The following is a 20,118-nucleotide window of genomic DNA, read 5'->3' on the forward strand; positions in this document are numbered from 1 at the left end:
TTCATATAACCGCTCTTTCGCTGTTTCGTAAAAAGGGAAAGAACGCTCTCTAACACAAATACACACATTCCGTTCTACCTCTGCCTTCTCATCAACACGATGCTCACTTTCGCACTCACACATTCTCACACCAGTCGCGATTGTTGATTTGCTTGCTGTCGTCCTTGGTTACGCATTCATCCTTCCGCATTCAACAACCCCCGGCAGGAGATGATCAATCTATGGTTCCGATGACGGACGAGATGGTGGCGGCGGTGGTAGTAGTAGGTTGGTTGAAAGGATGCACGGTATTGGGGAATCTCTATCTGATAGAGATAGAGCAAGATTATTATTCGTCACTCACAAGCATAGATTCGAGGACAACAACCCTTCGAAGCATAATCACATGCAACGAAAACAAAAAAGCTTCCAAAGCGACAAACGTTTTCTAAAGTGATCTCGGGTCTTGGACTTTTTAACATAGCTGCAGTTAACACTTTCAGATTTCATATTAAAATAGAATTCAATAACATTTTAACACGCTTTCTTGATCGGTCGGAAATTCGTTTAAAAATGATAGATTTCATAAATGATTAATTGCATACTGTTTCTAAAAAGTTACTGCAACTGCTTTTTCTGCGTTTGTTTTACGCGCCATGTGTTATCCTTGCGCTGGGTTAGATTGGACGTTAATTTTTTTATGATTACCAACCGAATAAACAATAGAATGTGCTTTTATTGTCAGTCTTGTTCTCTCGTTTGAAGATCGCCGGATACTCTCCAACCGGAGTAATGTACTACTCAATATCGATGTACTTTGTACCCGTAAATCGTAGCAATGGTGGATTGTCTATAACATACACACATACATTCACGTGCTCAGTTGGAAAGAACGATCCTGACGACGACTGCTGAGATTCGCGGTTTCTTTGAAAATCTTCCTTCCTCGTTCGCGCCGACTTTCAGCAAACATTCGCACAATCTCGCTCAAACATACCATATACGATTAACTACACAGCATCTTGCATTCTTTCTCACACGCGCGCACTTATACATATGCATCTACGGGTGCTGCAGATGTGCGCACACTCAACTCACTCGTTCACGCAGTTGCCGAGATGCAACAGCCTCCAAAAGGGAAAAAATCAAAGGATATTGGGACACCTTAAGTATGGGTTTTGAAGGGCACGAAAAATTTTGATTAATAACAAACGCACACCTTTCTGGCAAAGGAACAGAGGCAAGACCTTCACTTGTTTCGGAAGGTGCAACCACACTTTGTTTGTCAGGTTAATAGGGATATGATGGTGATTCCCCTCCCACTCCCGGTTTTTGATGACACTCGCTCTCGTGACGGTCCGGTAAGTTAGTATCTTCAGTGTATCTAGCGGTGTCGGTTTGGAGTTTTCCCTTTCGCTCAGTTGGCCTGTTGTTCCCTCGGTTAACTCAATAACGCAACAACATTCAACAATCCTAAAACGAAAACAAAAATTATGTTAATCATTTTGGTTTTGGTAGGAGTTTTAACAGCAAAGGATGTAAATAAAACACAGAACAGAGGTGATGCTGCTGCGCGTCATACGTGAGGGGTTTCCAGGATCCGCAACAATAAATACTGGCAGTTTGTCTTTGTGTGTGCCACTGAGAGTTTAAGGATAATTAAGAGCTGGAGCTGAAGAACACGCACCAAGGATTACAAATTGATGACCAACACGAATTTCTAGCAAAAACAACTATTCAGCTAATATGTTAGTAACTAAATGTGCCATCCTATCATTGCATGCTCAGAGTCTCTTGGGAGAAATAGACTGGTTTGTCGATGTTCGTTTACTTTTTAGTAATACTGATGACCAAGAACATGATTGTTCAGTAAATGTATACAATATATCACAGCTATTAATAAAAAAATAGCAATAAAGCATTGTCCGTTCTGCAAGAAATGAATAAAACAGCAAACTTTTTTCAAATGCGTGTGTTTTATACAACTGTTGTTTAAATGATTTAGTTAATACAATACTTTCATCCCATCGTAGTATCAAACATTTAATAATTTACGACGATGGGAGTACTCGAGTGGGGTTTGCAACGCACTGAGAAAAGGAAGCATATATATATTATGTCATGGAACAAAAACGGCCTAAGCTAGTGTTGTAAACACAGGACAATACATATTAATCAGAAACCTCCGTCTGTTTAATAGAATGCTTATGACTGGTTGCACTGTTTACATAGATAGGAAGACAAGCACCAAATCGGTATAGCTTTCATCGCAAATCTTACCGTTTTCACTTCCCAACAGTGCATAGTTTTCCACTGCTATGCTTTGAGGTCAAGCATAGTGAGGTTGTTGATTCATGCGCAAGAACTATTTAAATTCTTCTTCTCGTACCTGTTCCCCATTGTCATGACTACGCTATTTTAGAGCAATAATTCCGTCTAAACTAACGTCATCCTTAAAACCGTAATCTAATTTGTTTTTTTTTTGTTTTTAATAAAATCCCCTTTTCTTTGTCCATCCCAAAGTGTTTCGCGTGTTTGCAATCGAACCAAAGTGTAACTCTTTAATACGGGGGTGTAAACTAAGGTTAAAACGAGCGCAAAGCATTACACGCTGGACATCTCTAGCGGATGATGCAGCGCGCTATGCCTTGCTATTCTTTTTTCTGCGGCGTCATTAGCAACCACCGTGAAACTGGTACATCGACGGTTTCGGTTTGCTCAAATTCTCACACCGACATGGCGCTTTTAAAAGCGTAACTTTATTCTTCATTTTTAAAACAAGAAAATGCAACACGATATAGCTACGCAAATGTTGTATAGTGTTGATGAAAAAATAATGTGTTTTATGGCAATTATAACAAGTATTGAAGATCAATGATGATTAAGTAATCCATCGTTAGAGGAACTCATCCGAAATGCTCTGATGGTTAGTAATATTAGCAAACACACTTTGTATACATATTTCTGGAAACTAATTAACATTGATGATGCCATATTCCACACGACATAAACCAGCAAAAGAACTATCTAAACAAACTTTTGTAAAGACCAAAGAATCATTGAATTAGGTGACGTTTGAAAAAGACTCTACCCGATCGGGTCCCGCTCCGAATGTACAGGGTGGTTTACGAGATTACTTGGCGAAGGTAGAGCTTTTTCCTGAATCGATTCAAATAGAACTAGTAAGGGACCACATACACCCTGAATCATTCGCACCATTTGGAACTAGCTCAAATAGAAGCTGACTCTGTTCCCGCAAAGCTGACTGACACTTTTGCGACGCTTGTGTAATGCCTTGTGCCGAAGGTGTTCCGAAGATGTAATGCCACCAAGAAGAAACCAGATTTAGACTTAGGCCTGGCCTGGTCGTTCTTCCGTTATTAAAAAAAAAAACATGGAAAAGCCAAACCATATCAACAACAATACTTTGCGTAGACTCCTTACAATTCATCTTGATGAAAGGTTTGTAGTTGTTACTGGTTACTGGGAAACAACACTAATCAAAACCTACATTTCCCGCTTCAAGGATGCATAAAATACCGTGATAGGGAAGAATGTACACCAAATAAATTGGGAAAAAACCCAAACGAGGCTAAATCAGAAGCAGTTAAAACAACGCTTGCAAGAAACGGAAGATGTTGGGCAAGTTGAAAAAGACACAACCCGTTCGTCGCGTATAAATCTTCGGATCACCGACCAAACATGGTTCATCGTCACGGAAGATGCATGGACCTCCAGCATACAAAACAACTGCACAAATGGGATGGCGGCAAATAAAAAATACAACGGTGTGATGTCAAGAAAGAAGCTCTGAGTGGAGGAACATTCGGAGGAGTATTTGTGAACGAATGCGTGCTCTAAGAGGGCATGAATGCGTCACAAACACTTGGATGTACAAGAGCAGCAGCATAAGCGCTAAAATTGCGCGCCTCAGCATTGCCAGACCCTGGTTCGAAACATACCATAGCATATAGCAATACACACGCGCACACACGTTTATGTACACTTTGGGCCATACAAGGTTTTCGCGTAGCACAGACAACGACGCTCGAGAACTCGGGCATTGCAAAATTTGGCGCTAGTTTGCTACGATCAGTGGGAAATCAATGGGAATTCGAATGTTAACAAAAACCGTGAAAGCACTAATATATTTTAATGTTCTATCAGGCCGTCAACTCCAATCAAGTGAACTCGGCAAAATAGACATGACATTTAATGAAGATTCCATACTAGAGGTTCTAACTTTAGAAATCTAACGACAATGTTTGTTTTAGACGATATCAATTTTAACGCAACTACAATATCATCTTACAACATTCGCTGCCATTTATTCTTTGCCGAAGAAAAGCAAACTGCGGAGGGCTGCTCTCCAACCAACGGCGATTCTGATCTTCATTGAAACATACATACATACACAAACATATTCTCATTTCCCTTTTTACATACATACATCACCAACAGCTGCAACATATAGCGGCGCTTTCAACAGCCAACTATAATCATTCTCTTGTCTGTTCCTTCTCCACTGAGATATTGCTTTCTTGCTCTAGCGGTAAACTTTTCCATTTCCGCGTGAGATACCTCTTCACTCGGATGGTTGGCTCTTCTCCGACGGATCATAGAAAAAACTATTTTACACACAGGAAAAAAACTCACACATATACACAAATCATAAACACTTCTGATGGATTACTCTATTAGTCCTGACAAAACAACTTCGGGAACTCCGGTGGCTAGTTGTGATATGTTATCACATCACATCACATCACATCACACTAAAAAAGATTTACTAAGAATCGTGTTTAATGATTCAGGTAACCGAGACAGCAATTTCAGACTGAAAAACATAGCTCCAACCAGAAAATTCTCTGTACCTCAGGTTGTAAAATATACTAGAGATCGTTGATGATTGTTGACAACTGTCTATATTAATGCTCATTAATGCATTAACGAAACATAGATTACTATATAATGTTCTTACACCATAATTCCTTTCATTTCTATTCAATGTTGGATTCCATGAAGTATTTAAACACGATGCATACACGCACACACACTAGTTCAAGACATTCCCCGAATTGGTAGCAGCTATTTGTCGCGTTACTTCACACCGAGATCCAAGTAAAAGAGCCAGAATATGTTAGCTAGAGATCGCAAAACACAAAAACAATAACCAGAACCAATCTGCAAGAGAAAAACAACCGCGCACCCGTCGGGTTTCACCTTCCATTCCTAAGCCCATTTCTGCACCCATGCCACTAACGGTTTCGGCAGTGTCGATTTCGCCGTCCATTGCGATAAACCTAACCTACAATATTCACAACCGTTCCCCAACGTATTGACCAGAGACGAGTGAAAGAGATGGAAAATCGCATTTTGTTTCACTGACAGTTCCGCCAAATTTCTGCCATTTACACAATTCTGTACCATCTTTCCACATAACACACGCACACACACATGTACACTTACACATATTGAAACTAAGCAAGCAGTATTTTTTCCGCATGGAAGAATCGTTGGATATCTCCTAAAAACGATTGTAAGCCAGGGGCCAACGTACATAAAAGTTGTGTTGTATTGCAAAACTTCGAAAAATTGAAGCTCACTACAGACAAACTTCCACGGAGGACGCAATTGCGACGCACGCGAAAAACGTGTATTCTCCAACACTACTGACGCTGTGCAGGCTTTTGGGATACTCGTACTAGAGCGCGTGGGGTGATGTGCATGGAAATTTCCATCACACTATTCCTGCTTCTTCCTCCACACCCATACACACACACGCACGAACAATGGACATTTTCGGATGAAAGTTCCGCCGGGGCTTGTTAAACTCAGTGCGATGGACATTTTCTACCATTATCCAGGACGACTCTTCCCTCGTATTCACACATACACATACGCACACACACATACAAATGAACACGCTCCACGCACACCTAATCGGGGCTAATCCGCAACACTACGATTCAACATTTTTCTGCCATGGAGAACGTTTCACGCACCATCTTCGTGCTGGTTGACTCGGTATCGGGCAGAAGTGGAATAAAAAAAAGGGCCACATTTTCTGTAGCAGGGTCACATTTTCTCCACCTCATCCTCCCTTACTTCACCATCCATTGTGTGCGGTAATCCCTCAGACACACTGCCTTACCTTTTGCCGAAGGTGGATACCCCCCCCACACAATAGTCTAGGCAATCTTTTATTGATGCACAACAGCAAAAACTCCCGAAATACATTGCAGAGAATGGCGATATTTTAAATAAAGATTTCTTACGTTTTCCAATTCCGTGACAAAGTCAACAAGAACGCATTCACTCACACATCGCAGCACCCAGTTCGCAGTCACACACGCAGCGCACTTTCTTCTAACTCTGTCAATGAGACTGGTGAAACAATAAATCGCTAGGCTGGTGCACGCATGGCATTTTGACAGCATGGGATGAGTTTGATAATCGCCGAGCCGACTGTGTTCAGGAAATGGTGTGCATTTTTTACTTGTATGTAATCTTCACTATGTACATTCCCATACTTGGTCAAATAAGCGTTTTAAATGTTAAAATGATATAGGAACTGAGTTTTGAACTATTTAACATAACTTTCCTCATGGAAACATATGAAATCTATTTATAACATTTCTGTTTCGATTCAAAAAATGTACAGCCTGCCGTTTTTCATTCAGTCAATGCGTATTGTCAAACTGAAACGTCAGAGCATGAAATTTAAAAAAATCCGTTAGCAAATTTCTGCACGTATTTTCTTACAGAAAATGAAGAGTAGAGAAATGTTATGTAAATTATCAAAGATTCTGCAAAGAAACTTCGCCCATTATCACTAGTGTTGACTCTTTTGAGAAGAGTCATTAATATGAATCGTTAATGAGGAGGTTTCAAAATCAGGAATCGATTCTTAAAAGATGTATGCATCAGTTAGCAGATAAGTTCATTGAAGGTCATGTATCTTGAATGATTCCGATGGATAGAGGAAAGTTGCATGATTCATAAATCTTGGAGCATTCTTGAATCTTTGGAAAAGAGATTCAGATTCATTAATCTAAATCAGATATCCGCAATACTAACCATGACACAATTTGGGGAAATGTTGCAATTTGTAGACAGCTACTTATTTGGTTTTACAACAATTTCACGGTTTTCACCTTCTGCAGATGTGCTTTAAACCGATAAGGGTCTCCCTCAACCTCATGTCTTGTTGGAGTACCTACACATTCTAATTGTTTAGAGTCCCGTTGGAAACCACACAACAGAAAAAGCCAGTTGGTGCTTACATGGAGAACAGGCATTGGCTATCCTCCCATTTAGAGCATGCCTCCATAAGCATACCATGCCTTAGAGCAAGGGGTCTGAAAAACCTGCTCCTAACTTTTTAAGCTACGGGCCGCATTGGTTGAAGTTACCGTAGCTGGGGGCCATTCGCACAGATTCCGGTGGCTTGATGGTAGCGGCGCCGGTCTTCACACGAACGGATCGGACCAATCCCCCGTACGCAGGACTATCCAGCTACGGGTAAATAATGTCACAGAAAACTAGAAATGGTAAAGGAAAAATGGAAAATTACACAGAGCCCGGAGATTTTCGAGGCCCATAGTTTGGAGACCGCTGCCTTATAGAAGCTTATGTGAGTACCGGTACTACAAGTGCCATATACTCCCAGCTTCGATTGTGGAGAGCAGGGATTCTACAAGCAAGTACATTTGTAATAAACTATACATTTTTATTCGATTTTTAATGGGTTGTGCCCAGATCGGACATATACACCAGGACAGTACTTACGCAGTACAACAAACGCTTCTTTTTGGCATTTATTTGTAATATTTGGCCATGTGGGCGCAGTACAGATTGTTTTTATGATCCTAAACACACAAGTGGATTCATTACAGCTGTTCGGGCCTTTTCATTTCCTATATTGAGATAATATTAAGCTATAAAAATGCACTCACACGTACACACACTACGTTTATAGCGATATTTCTCTTAAACAATTTGTGTCTCAGTTCAAATATAAAATGAACAAACTTAACGATTCACTGGGGTTTGATTTGTTACGCTTATTTATAGCCTTTTTGTATATCTGCAACACCACTTTCTGCTAATAATTGGTTTAGTTTACACAACATTTGCTATAGTTTAATTTCATACCAGCTCAACTTACAATAAAAGAAACGTTTTGTCATCGCGGTTTAATTTAACAAAATGATTTTTGCTGTTACTGTATCTTCACTCCTTGCCGCGTTTGTTGAGCCAATATTTTTAAAAGTTAAGTTTCTTGTCTCATTTTGTAATATAATAGTTTCCCTATCATCATCGCAAGCGTTATTATATGATTCCTGTACAGTTCTGTGTGATCATGTATGTTTGTTACATATATTGTGATTTTATTTAAAGTGTACTGTTTTATTACACTGTCTTTATCGCAACCCTGTGATTTCAACGGCATAGTTGTAACATGCATATACTAAAAGGTAAATCTTTCTACGTCCTATGTGTCTTCTACCTGTCCTGACTCATTGGAGATTTAATAAACTTTCCACGGTTGGTTTTGTGTACAATTTCATCCTGTTACCATTAGCTTGGCCTGTTCGCTTTGGTTTGTTGGGTAATTTTTGCCTCTTTTGGTAAACTTATAGCATAATTTTAGCAATTTAATACGAACATAATGTGTCTTCTGTGCTGTTTGTTTGTTTTTTTTTTGTTCGCCGCTCGTAACATCACAACTGAAATCTTTGTACAAATTTCCATAAACGCATACAATCCTTTTTCATATCACGCTGACCACGAATTCTGACCTTGCTTTCAGTTTTTAATTTTTGTTCCTTTTATAATAAAGCTTTTCGTTGGAGATATCCTTGTTCTGAAGGTTGTGTGTGTTGGCGACATTTAATAACATACAGGCAAACCGGCATTGTTTCGAAGGTTAAACATTTTTGATAAATGTTAAACCTATTATCGATGTACAATTAATGTCTCTTCTCTATCCGCATTGTGCATGCAATCATTTTCCCGTCCGTTTTATTACAACATATCAACATGAATAGTCATCGTCAAAGTTATGACTCCTTACTACATGTCGTGAATGCAATTTTTTGTGCAACGAGTTCACTCCTTTAACGGATTTTTTTCAATTCTTTGTGCGGTGTATAAATAGCACGATATAAAAAAAACTATTACTATACTGTCTCAAGTAAACACTAAATCAGTTATTCAATATCTTTCATAATATAGAAAGTTGGATGCTATACATGCTCGTTAATCTAAAGTTAAAATAAGGATGATAAAAGAATAAAACACTCAAACATATAAATCATAAATATTTAACCACAAACTAAGCTCACTTTAACTAAGTGAACACTAGCAGTATAGAAAGTATTCAAACCCTAAAAGTAGGAACGATAAAAGTAAAGTAAAGATACACATTTATGCATTTCAAAGTGGTACGCTAGGATAGTTTATGTTTGAACTGATAGGAACAAAGTTAATGGATAGGAAAATGTAGAATAAAAAAAATGGTTTTACATTCCATCTCAAACGCACAACGTTCTGCAAATTCCCCTTTCCTGCAACCCATTGTGCATTGGGCAAGCGATAACAATAAACCAAATAAACTCACCTTGGAGGTGTTTGGGATTAATCGCTTACAGAATTGCTTTGTCTTGCCAGTGGTGTTACCGTGGAGTTGTGGCGTGTCTTGCGCGATCCTTCACTGTCGAGCTCGGATGAAGGTGTAGTAGAGTTGCTTAATGCAACTGTTTTGTTAAAATCGATTGTTGCATAACCGAGAGATGCCTTTTTCGGACTTTCCGGTGGTAGTAGACCCAAGCTGGTCGGTGGAACATTCCCACCACATGAGTTTGCCGGCATTACACCACAAAGACCGGTGCTGCAGCTTACACTAACGCCGGAAACGGTTGAGCTACGATGATCCGTGCCCGTGCCGATCGATCCTATTGCCATGCCACTGGTGGAATTGCACATGCCACCAGAGACAACGCTGTTCAAGTTTATCGCAGTACTGTTATTGTTGTTGTTGTTATTATTATTGTTGAAGCTGTTAGTATTGTTTGTGGTACTACTAGGGATCGTATTGCCATTGGTCACTCCTCCAGGAACTGTACCAGTTGGTGAGAGGATACCGGTCCCGTTGGTACTCGAACCGGCTGCTGCACTAATGCTATGCGATGAGTTTGATTGATCGAGATCGAGTACGATGTAATTCACCTTGCGCTGACTCGCTGCCGTTGCCGTCGGTGTGCACGGTTCCGAGTGGTCCAATGGTAGATCGACATTGCTGAAAATATCCGGCTTTGAGCAACGGCCACGCAGTGAAACTGCTTTTAGTTCGGCTAATTCAAGGTTTTCGTAGAATCGGTTGGGATCCATCGAGAATTGACTTCCCGGACAGCCTCCGACACTGTTGAGACGCTGGAACTGAGCAAACATGTTACCGGTAACAATGTTTTGCGGTATCAAAGGCATCCCTGCAGCACCGACAGCCGTCATGGAGGTCGGAGTGCGCACGTTTTGATACTGACACTCGTCGAACGAACCGGTGCTATTATGGCCACCATTGGTGCTATTGTTATTGGCGATGTTTGAAATCGAAATGAGACTAGAATTACTTTTGCTACCGAAGGTGGCCGGCTTTTTTGCCTTACCACACCCGGTGGTAAGACCAGTACCACCGGAGCCAATATCCGAACCTATATTTACATTCATGTACAATCGTGCAGGATCAATGGCGTCCGGTGTGGAAGGCTGCTGTTGATCGTATTCTACACTGCCGCAGATGAGCGTGTCGGTGGGGCCGGATGATCCTACGCCCGGGGTGATGTCTGATGTGATAGAGGAGGTAAGCAGCATCGACGCGCCTGGGGCAGGCTCAAGTGGAGGTACATCCATCGAGGTTCGAACCAAACCACCGACGAGCGGTGTCACGATCGGAGCCACAACCGGATGATGAACGTGGTGCTGATGCAATAACAGCTGATGATGCTGATGGTGAAGGGAGGCCAACGTCGAGTCTTTCATGGGGAACTCTTGATAGACGTTACTAACGCCCTGATGTACGTTACCACTTGTGTGCGATGCTGGCAGCGGATTTAGCGTAGTTACTTCCAGTATGTTTGTCATACTGTTCGGCGAACCTGGTGATGTTATGTCGGGACTGATCGGTCCGCTGCTGACAGAACTTAACCGTAGCCCTTGCTGAAATCGGGTCGTAATAGTATGCGGTTGGCCGGTTCCCGACGCATTCGACCGATTGGGCGTTGGTTCGAGATAATTGCCCTCCATGGGCAGTGTATCCGTGCTGCGGCTTTGGTTTGAGTTAGAATGTATCGTCCCATTCGGGCTGAGCGATTGACTCGTTGCCATCCCGGTTCGATTCATCATGAACGTACACTGCATCTGCTGACCTTGTCCTCCACCACTGCCGCTGCTTCGTGTAGCAGTGTTATTTTGCGAAACACTTCGAGCCGCAACTGACGGCCCATTCGAAGCTACAGGTATAGGATAGGGATCGTTCGGGTTTGTATTTTCGTCGCTGTAAATGCGCCCTTGAATGTAGGCCTGCACAGTGTAGAAGAGGGCTTCGGCTCGTCGACATCGGAAGGCATAAATGCCTTCACCAGTAGTACACCGGCGCCCGGCTTCGAAGCTAAACTGATCAACATTGTAACCATAGCGACGAAGGCATTTCAACGGCCACTTTGTTGGTTCCTTACCCTTCCGGTAGAGCGTTAGCTCTACGCGGGTCACTTCCAACTTGCCGCTCCACAGCTCTGTCCCATCATTGTCGATGTTAATGACGTGAAAGATGTTCGAGTGTACGTCCTTGATGTCCTTCTTCGAATTGATGCAACCCATGTCCTAGTCTCCGGGTTTTGACTATCGCGAATGAGGCTCGCTGTTTGGAGCTCCTTCAGTGTTTAAGCCTACAGGAGAACCATCGATACGTACAATGCTATATTTTTGCACTAAGCACACATGCACGCAGTCAGACGACAAAAAGACACCTGCAACGGCGAGAAAAGAGATTAGCTATTTGTGCTATAATTCGACAATTAAGATTGTCACGCAAAAGACCCACCCCTCCTGCAACCGTAGACGCGATGACAGTGGGAAGAGACTAGAAAAAAGTTGCTGTACACTAGTAGCCACTGCCATTAGCGCGTTTCGGAAGTATGCTGCATAGCTGCGATCTTGTTAGCTGATTCCGTACTGTAGAAAGGGCGATCGGTCGAAATTCGCAGTTCTTCTTTCATTACTACCGTCTGCCCCCCTGTTTAGGTAAAACTTTTCCGCTCAGTAGTGGGAAGGGCAGCTTTATCAAACTTTGGAGGCAAATATACGCCAGCACATATGCACACACAATTTTTTCAACGGGTAAACCGCACACGACACCATTGCAGTTTCTCCGATAGTTAGAAGCAGCTTAGCATTCAAAAAGGAAAAAAAAAGTTCTCTGGCGAAATTTGCACGAAAACAAAGGTTTGAGGAAACGTATTTCTGCTATTGTTGTTTCGTAGCAAAGTCAGTAGAAGATGATATGCACAAAGGCTTGCCTTGCGGGCATCTCGTATGACATTGATCACTTCGAAAATAGAGACCATTTTATGTTAAATATTTAAAAATGAAATGAAGATTAATTGAAATCGTGTGTTTTACAAAGAATAATGTGATAATGTTTTCTAGGGACAATCATGTAGAATACGATTCTTACGGAAACATTTAAAATTGGGCACAATTGGAAACAATTTAAAATTAAATTTAAATTTTAAAATTTAAATGTTAAACTCAATTTAAATTAATCAAATCATTAACCAAATGATTTTGATTTATAATCAAAGTGTGTAAATGAATAACTGTCGTTCTGACTATGTGTCCAAAATAAATAAACAATTGAATAAAGTTTGCATCCAATAGGCCTACATGCTGGCAGCACTGCGGAATTTCCACCAAAAGATAAATATGCGCATTGGGTACCAGCGAAAGAAAAGAAACATACCCACGGAGCAATTCTGAAGTTGGCACGAAGCGAAACATTTGCCGTTTCTGGGCCGGATAGTCGGTCGGATAGCAGGATTGTCTGACCCATCGAGGAAGTGTGAAAAGAAGGAGGAAAGGGCGTGTTCCTGGCTCTCATTCTCTCGCGACTGCGGTGATGGCAGCGGGCTCACACAACGGTTGCACTTTCACCACAGCTGTTTTTGGATGTGAATAGTTACACGCTGTACAACATGTTTTATACTACTTGATGCTCATTTTTAGTGCATCAATTGAGGTTTTATTTCATTTGTCGTAATCGTAATACACAAATAAAATTGATTACCCATAGACACACATACTTTTCACTGCTCTTTTTACTGCTCTTCTAAGTGACTGCTTGGATGCCATAAGGGATGCTCCTTGCCTTGAGAGAAAATAAAAAAGAGGTGCTTAATTTAGACGTCCTGGTAATAGCAACTTTTAGCAACACTTTCCTATTTAAGCACTTTGAATATAGCAACACACTATACAAACCTTGCAACTGTTAACATTTGAACAGACATTATAAATAAACGTTGCTTAATTGATTATATTTGTTTTCTTTCCATTTTAAACAGACATCCTAGGTTAATCTAGAATAATTCACACACGCACTTCTCCTCGAATCCGCCTTTTACAACTGCGAAATCTCAGAAGAGCGAGAAAGTACAAGAAGCAGTACAATGTACGAACGGGATGGGCATACTATCTTACCAATAGTCGCCCAGTATGTAAAGTCAGCCGGCGTGAAACTGTAAAAATTGTTCCTTGGGGAGTAAAGCTGTCAAATAATCGGATTGTTTTTCCGCCGTGTTTTGTTTTTTCTCGCGAACATTCGGACGATAATACGGCTTTCGTGATTGAAAGGGAAAGCAAAAATTACAAGTGCAAGGCGGAAAATCCATTTTTCATTTGTGATTCAATTCAGATTGTGTGGAATACACCGTGTAGGTAGATAATCGAAGCAGAGGTAAACATGACCGACCCTCGACCAGACGGGGTGGATCAGTGCGAACCGGGAGCATGCGAGGAAAGTTCACTGATAACGACTGATTCATTCGAAGAATTTTCCCATGAGATAAACAGTCTTCCGGCGGTTCAGGAAAATGTAAACCAGCAGCATTTGGGAGGCAACGCTGACGAATCGACCATTTCCGACGATAAGGTATGCGAGGATGATCGTGAAAGTTTGTCGAATGATGGCAATATAACGAGGGTGCAGGATGGTGTAAACACAGACCATCCGGTTGATGGTGCGATGAGTAAATCGAGTTCGTTTAGCAGTGCAAAAAGCAGAGAATTCGATGCTTCTACCACAAGTCTGGCTGAAACAACGGAACCAAGTAGCGGTGGAAATGTAATGCTAGGGACAGAGCAGGAAACGGGTGACTATCTACATGATACCGAGTTCCTGAATCGCAAGCGGCATGTTTTCATTTTAAGCACGGCTGGGAAACCAATCTACTCGATGCATGGCAATGAGGACAAATTGGCCACCTTGTTTGGGGTGATGCAGGCGCTAGTAAGCTTTATCCAAAGTGGCAACGACACGATCAAGTCGATTCATGCCGCCGGAGTGAAGTTTGTGTTTTTGGTCAAGTCACCTCTTATATTGGTTGCGGTTTCGAGAACATCGCATAGTGTGCAACAGATACAGTTACAACTGACGTAAGGTTACACGAAAGCGGTCACAATGTAAAGAATTACTTAATTTATAACTGTACTTTTTTTTCTACCTTCCAGTGACGTGTACAACCAAATTCTTTCCACGCTTACGCTTAGTCAAATGATCAAAACGTTCGAAAGGCGAAAAAACTTTGATCTTCGTCGCTTGCTAGCGGGCAGTGAACGGTTGATCGATCATCTGTTGGTTAGTGACAAGTGCGATCGGAAGCTGGTATCGAACAATCCGTTTAGCTTTATGACACACTCGGTGCGCATCTTGCCATTGCAACCGTCCGTGCGAGAAACGGTCGTTTCCGCCATACAGAGCAACTGTGGCAAGATTAAGAACCTGGTGTTTGCAGTATTAATTGCCAACAACAAGTTGATTGCGCTCGTGCGCATGAAGAAGTATTTCATCCATCCGGCCGATTTACGACTCATTTTTAATCTGATCGAATGTTCCGAGAGCTTCAAGTCGGCAGAAAGTTGGACACCACTGTGTTTGCCAAAGTTTGATTCGAGCGGGTTTCTGCATGCGCATGTATCATACCTTGCCGAAGACTGCCAAGCCTGTTTATTGCTACTATCGATCGAGCGGGATGTTTTCTATACACTGTCCGAAGCCAAACGAAAGATCACTGAGGTGAGTAGGGAATTTCTCTTATCGTTTTGTGCTTTGTTGTTAATAATATTCTGTTGGTGCATATTTCTCTCCATTCAGAAATTACGTCGAAGTAACTGTCTCGAAGCAATCAACGATGCGATCAATAACAAAGGAATTAAGTTGTTGAACATTGGCATTCCGGAGATACGCCACTTTCTGTACAAAAGCAAATCTAACGCCCAGCTGCTCTGCTCGGAACTTACGGTACCGTATTCCAGCGGCGAACAATTTAAGCGTCTGGAGGGGATGTACTTTCAGCTGCATCATCGCATACATAATTCCGGTCGGCCAGTAAAGCTGATCTACCAGATGAAGGAAAAGGAAGTGCTGCTTGCATGGGTAAGTATTTCCAACTTTGTCCAGCGTGATAGTTGTATTTTGAATACACAAGTTAAAGCGTTTTCTCTCTTGTATGGTTACCAGGTGACGCAAGCGTACGAATTGTTTGTAACGTTTGAACCGACGGTTGAGAAGAACGAAGTGATCAGTCTTGTAAATAAGCTGCTCAAGTGGATCAAGAAGGAGGAAAACAGTCTGTTTATCCTATCTGCCCCAACGTTCTAGGAGTCACTGTCTCTGTCGCCGCTGCTGCAGTTCTTTTCGTTCTCACAAGCAAGCTGGCCGGCAGAGATGGCGTCCTGCACGCAGGAGTAAAATGTTCCCTTCGTTATTTATATGCCTTGCTCTTATACCATTGTGTACGATTTCAAAGTGACTGTGGATGATGCTTGGTGTGCAATATTTTCTCTCCAGCGAGGAGAAGAAGAAAGTGCGCAACTGTAGGTGATATATTAAAGTATAATGTGAAAAGTGTAGAAAGAAAGGGAAAACATGCATAGTACGGGAAGGGTAGAATTCGAAATCATTAACAGAGCAATTAAATTGAAAACTATTTTGTATATATTTATTCATAAACTAAGCTAACATATGTATAACATCTTGGCAGCCGGCTTCGGTGCTGGACCGACGATGAGTGTTGGTACGTTAATAATCAATTTATGTTTATTGTGCCTACGATTGGTGACGTTGTTTAATTGTTCAACAAGTTAAGCTAAACTAAATCAGTCGGAGTAAAATAATTCCACCATCCCCCACAGAAGTCTGTCAATGACCGGAGAGGACTAATACCAAAATGCAAAAAAGACGAATCCAACTTAGAATAACGAAACGCAAGCGAAACGTAACGAAATACTCTGCAAGAGAAACCAAACGTTAGTATTTTCGACTGTTCTTTGTAAGGTCATAGAAGTGAAATATAAAAGACAAAACAATATGAAATAAAATGGATACTAATTATCGGACGATACGTGAATACCAGAGCTCCTGTCAAAGTTTGCTTGGAAAAAATAGAGGTTTTGAGTGATTGAATAGACCTCAATCTTTAGGAATCGAGGAACGATCAATGAAATTGGGACAAGGAATTCATCTTTACCCACCAAAGGATCCATACGATCACGGATCCAAAATAATGTATTATTCGCAGCGACTGATCGAACGGTTGATGGTAAAGGCGGCCGTCTACGACTTCGTCGTACAATGCGACCCCGAAAAAATGCGACCCCTGTGTGTTTGAAAAAAGGTCCTCAGGGAACTCGAAAGTACTTGGATTTATAAATAACCACTGATTGTTGGATCTTCATCTGCAACGATTAAGCAGCGTATTCCAGCGATATTGCTGTGTATAAAAGAGCCTGCATTAGCTACGATATTGCTGCGTAAATGTAGCGCTAATTCAGCGCTGTTGTAGCTCTAATGCAGCGTTAATGCAGCGTTTTTGTTTTTACGTTAATAGAGTGTTTTGCAGTGCTAATGAAGCGTATTGCATAGCTGAAAAAGTGTATTGCAACGCTATTGTAGCGCTAAAGCAGGTTAGCACTGCTGCTCTAATGCAACGTATTACAGCGTTAAACCAGTGTATTACAGCGCCATCTTAGGGCCTTGTTTTGCGTCTCCAATGACTTTGATTCGATTAGCTCTGATTACATGTTTCGCCTCTGATTACACGCCCTTATTTAATTTGACTATTGATCGCATGTACTGAGTCAAAAGACATCCTAGTCCCGATACGATCTATTTCCGAATTATGAGAAATGCTGTGTGCCAGGGTCCCTATGATCTTGAGCCAGTGTTATGCGTACAACCTGTTCAGCGTACAATATGGTGTTCTTCAACAGCGCAGAAGTTGGAACGAAGACAAAGCAGAGCCATAAGTCATATATGTCTACCATACAAACCAAGTGTCACAGCGCAGCGCCCGTGGAAAATCTTCTCAGAAGATCCACGATCACTGCGGTAGAATCCACGAGACGCGTACAGGGTTTCGTCAGTCTCTATGAAAGTTTCCACCTTGGGAAAAAACAAAAAAAAACAGAACTCTGTTTCGGATAATACACACCAAGCAAATAAATCAAATCTTCGTTGGAAATTAACTGTTTTTGCTTTCATACATTGATCATTTCTTATGGTCGGGAATTTGTCGCTTTATTTCGCTTTTGTTGTATGTTTTTTTTCTGTTTTGTCTTGATTTACTAGCACTATGTTTTCTTTTTTCGCAATACACATTTTGTTTTTATTATCAGTTTTGTCATGTTCTATTTTCTTCTACACACCTGCCCATACGGGTCTAGTGGCTCTTTTACGAGGTTCTTTCGTTTGCTGTAAATCGCTTTAAATATTGATGTTCATTACATTGCTGCCCTGCCCTATAATGGGGTGGGCTTGTTGTGTACGTGTGGGGATTTTTGTTTCGGGAAATGATTTGGGGGTTTTGTAGCGTTTCGGTAAAGACGGTGTACGACGCGTCTCAGAAATGCATTAAGGTGGGAGTACTGGTCGAAAGTAAACTGTAGATGATTAGCAGTCACTCGTATCATGCTTTCTTGGTGAAGTAATATGTTTAAAAAAGGGTAAACGTTATAATAATGCTCAAATTTTTTCCTTTCTACACTATTCTTATTCATCCAATATTTGTAAATTATTTATTTTGTCCTATAAGATACTCTAAATGGGAAACAAATGTTTAATATGTTCAAGCTGTTAAAAATCTATTGTAGAACTGAGCTGAAATATTAAAAGTTTGTCCATTTGAAATTTTATAACAAAACAGTGATCTGCACATGGTTGTAAAGTTAAAAAGAAATTCCACTAACCTGTAAACCTTCAACCAGCGATAATTGAGTATCTTTAAAACTGCAATGCAATACTATCGGAGGTGATACTGTAACCTGTCGCATATAAGTACACGTGGTAAACGGGAATTGTTTTTCGTTTTTGAGTGTTGACGTTATCTACTTATAAGGGGTAATTCCTCCTATTTGCCTTCGGTAAGAACTAGTAGATACAGTAAATTGTTAGGTGGATAGTTTCATTTCGTCATATTTGTGCTTCTTCAACATTGTAAGACGTCTTTTAGCATTCCATACACTATGCTGTTGTGTGGCATTTAGCTATATCTGTTTGTTACTTTGTTGAATCATTTTGTCTAATCGTCACCGCTTGCACTGCTGCCAACACATGCAAATGCTACGGCTTCGTTCAATTTACTAGCAAAAACTTGTCTGCAGTCCGTTTCCTCTTTTTAGACACAATGTTAAACATTTCATAATACTTCTTATAATGACAGTTATAGTAGCGTTAGGATTCCACTTAACGATAGTAAGATATATTCCGTGTGAGTAAACGAACTAATCGTATCTGTCCCGTTACGTATATAGTACCGCTATATACCTTTCCGTCTCTAATCGACTGTTGATCGATGGCCGCGCCCGGAACGTGTGTGTCGCCCATTTCAAACCGACCAGTCATGGCAGGACGAATTCGCTTCGGGCTTCCCATCACAACCGACCGCAAGGCGCATCAAAAGGTCATCTTTCGGAGTTGGCGTTTGGTTACACATTTCTTCGCATTGCCCCAAAACCAATCTCCCACCTGTTACGGGAGTAGAGACGGTTCGGGCGAAGAAATTCGAATCGTGAAACAAAAATCAAAATTGGCAAATGTTTTGGTAAATAAAAAACGCAACAAACGTTAGTCATTTTTTCTCTTCCTTTTCTAGAGAACGAAGCAATGATTATTTTTTACATCTGATCTGACAATATGCCCTAAATTGGTATGTAATGTAATGATCTTGCGTTCGTTTGTTGTTGGCCACTCGTCGGGGCGCTTGCTTCACCTTCGCTGACATCTTGCTTCACCTCGAACACTAGGAATTGGGCTGTCGTTAGTATTTAGCAAATTACTAGTGTAAATTTTTACTATACTGGCAGCCTTAAATGCTTTGGCGCATTTTACGTTGGATTTCTTCGCGCGCATTGTTTTGGTTCAGAGCGAGGCCCTTACCGACATTCAAAAGTGGCAATGTTGCGCGAAACGTGTTCGTGTAGTTGTAAGTTGTTGTTTTGGATTATCTATTTGATTAAGCTCATGATAAGGGATGCTGTAATACGGTATATTTGTTTTTTTTTTGATAATGATCATTAATATTTGCTTAACTTCTATTATGTTACAAATACGTCAACGGTTTTTTTGGGACTTGGCAGACGCGGGCCGGGCCACCTTGCACATGCATCCATCTAAGACATATTCAATAGAATGGCATTGTCTTGGTTTGTATTTTCTTTGCTCTACGTAATTCTACTTATGTACTTTGGTTTTTTTACTTCGTCTCCTCCTTTCACTTACACTCTAATTCATTCGCTTTGCGGTATCCATTGACCCCCTTTTTATGAGTAATGTTTCTTTATGTGTCATCTCAACCATCTAACATGACC

At 41.0% G+C, this 20,118-nt stretch overlaps 2 protein-coding genes across 2 annotated transcripts; one reads left to right on the forward strand and one right to left on the reverse strand.

Moving 5' to 3' along the window:
* Positions 1 to 9,621: 9,621 nt before the first annotated feature.
* On the reverse strand, positions 9,622 to 11,859 carry LOC128713960 (homeobox protein 5). The gene has a single exon (XM_053808834.1). It carries the CDS (start codon positions 11,857 to 11,859, stop codon positions 9,622 to 9,624), a length of 2,238 nt encoding a protein of 745 aa, XP_053664809.1.
* Positions 11,860 to 13,996: 2,137 nt separating this feature from the next.
* Positions 13,997 to 15,913, forward strand: LOC128713594 (vacuolar fusion protein MON1 homolog A). Its single transcript, XM_053808453.1, has 4 exons — positions 13,997 to 14,688; positions 14,764 to 15,328; positions 15,407 to 15,688; positions 15,773 to 15,913. The coding sequence occupies exons 1-4, from the start codon at positions 13,997 to 13,999 to the stop codon at positions 15,911 to 15,913; spliced, it is 1,680 nt and encodes a 559-aa protein (XP_053664428.1).
* Positions 15,914 to 20,118: the final 4,205 nt, after the last annotated feature.

Source organism: Anopheles marshallii, chromosome 3 (assembly GCF_943734725.1).
Source record: "Anopheles marshallii chromosome 3, idAnoMarsDA_429_01, whole genome shotgun sequence".
Taxonomy (NCBI): Eukaryota; Metazoa; Arthropoda; class Insecta; order Diptera; family Culicidae; genus Anopheles; species Anopheles marshallii.

Bases quoted from the DNA above. Each gene is read 5' to 3' on its own strand.
- LOC128713960 (XM_053808834.1), bottom strand. From the start codon at position 11,859: ATGGGTTGCATCAATTCGAAGAAGGACATCAAGGACGTACACTCGAAC.
- LOC128713594 (XM_053808453.1), top strand. From the start codon at position 13,997: ATGACCGACCCTCGACCAGACGGGGTGGATCAGTGCGAACCGGGAGCA. The intron at 15,329-15,406 runs GTGAGTAGGGAA...CTCTCCATTCAG, and splicing joins CCAAACGAAAGATCACTGAG to AAATTACGTCGAAGTAACTG. The intron at 15,689-15,772 runs GTAAGTATTTCC...TATGGTTACCAG, and splicing joins AGGAAGTGCTGCTTGCATGG to GTGACGCAAGCGTACGAATT.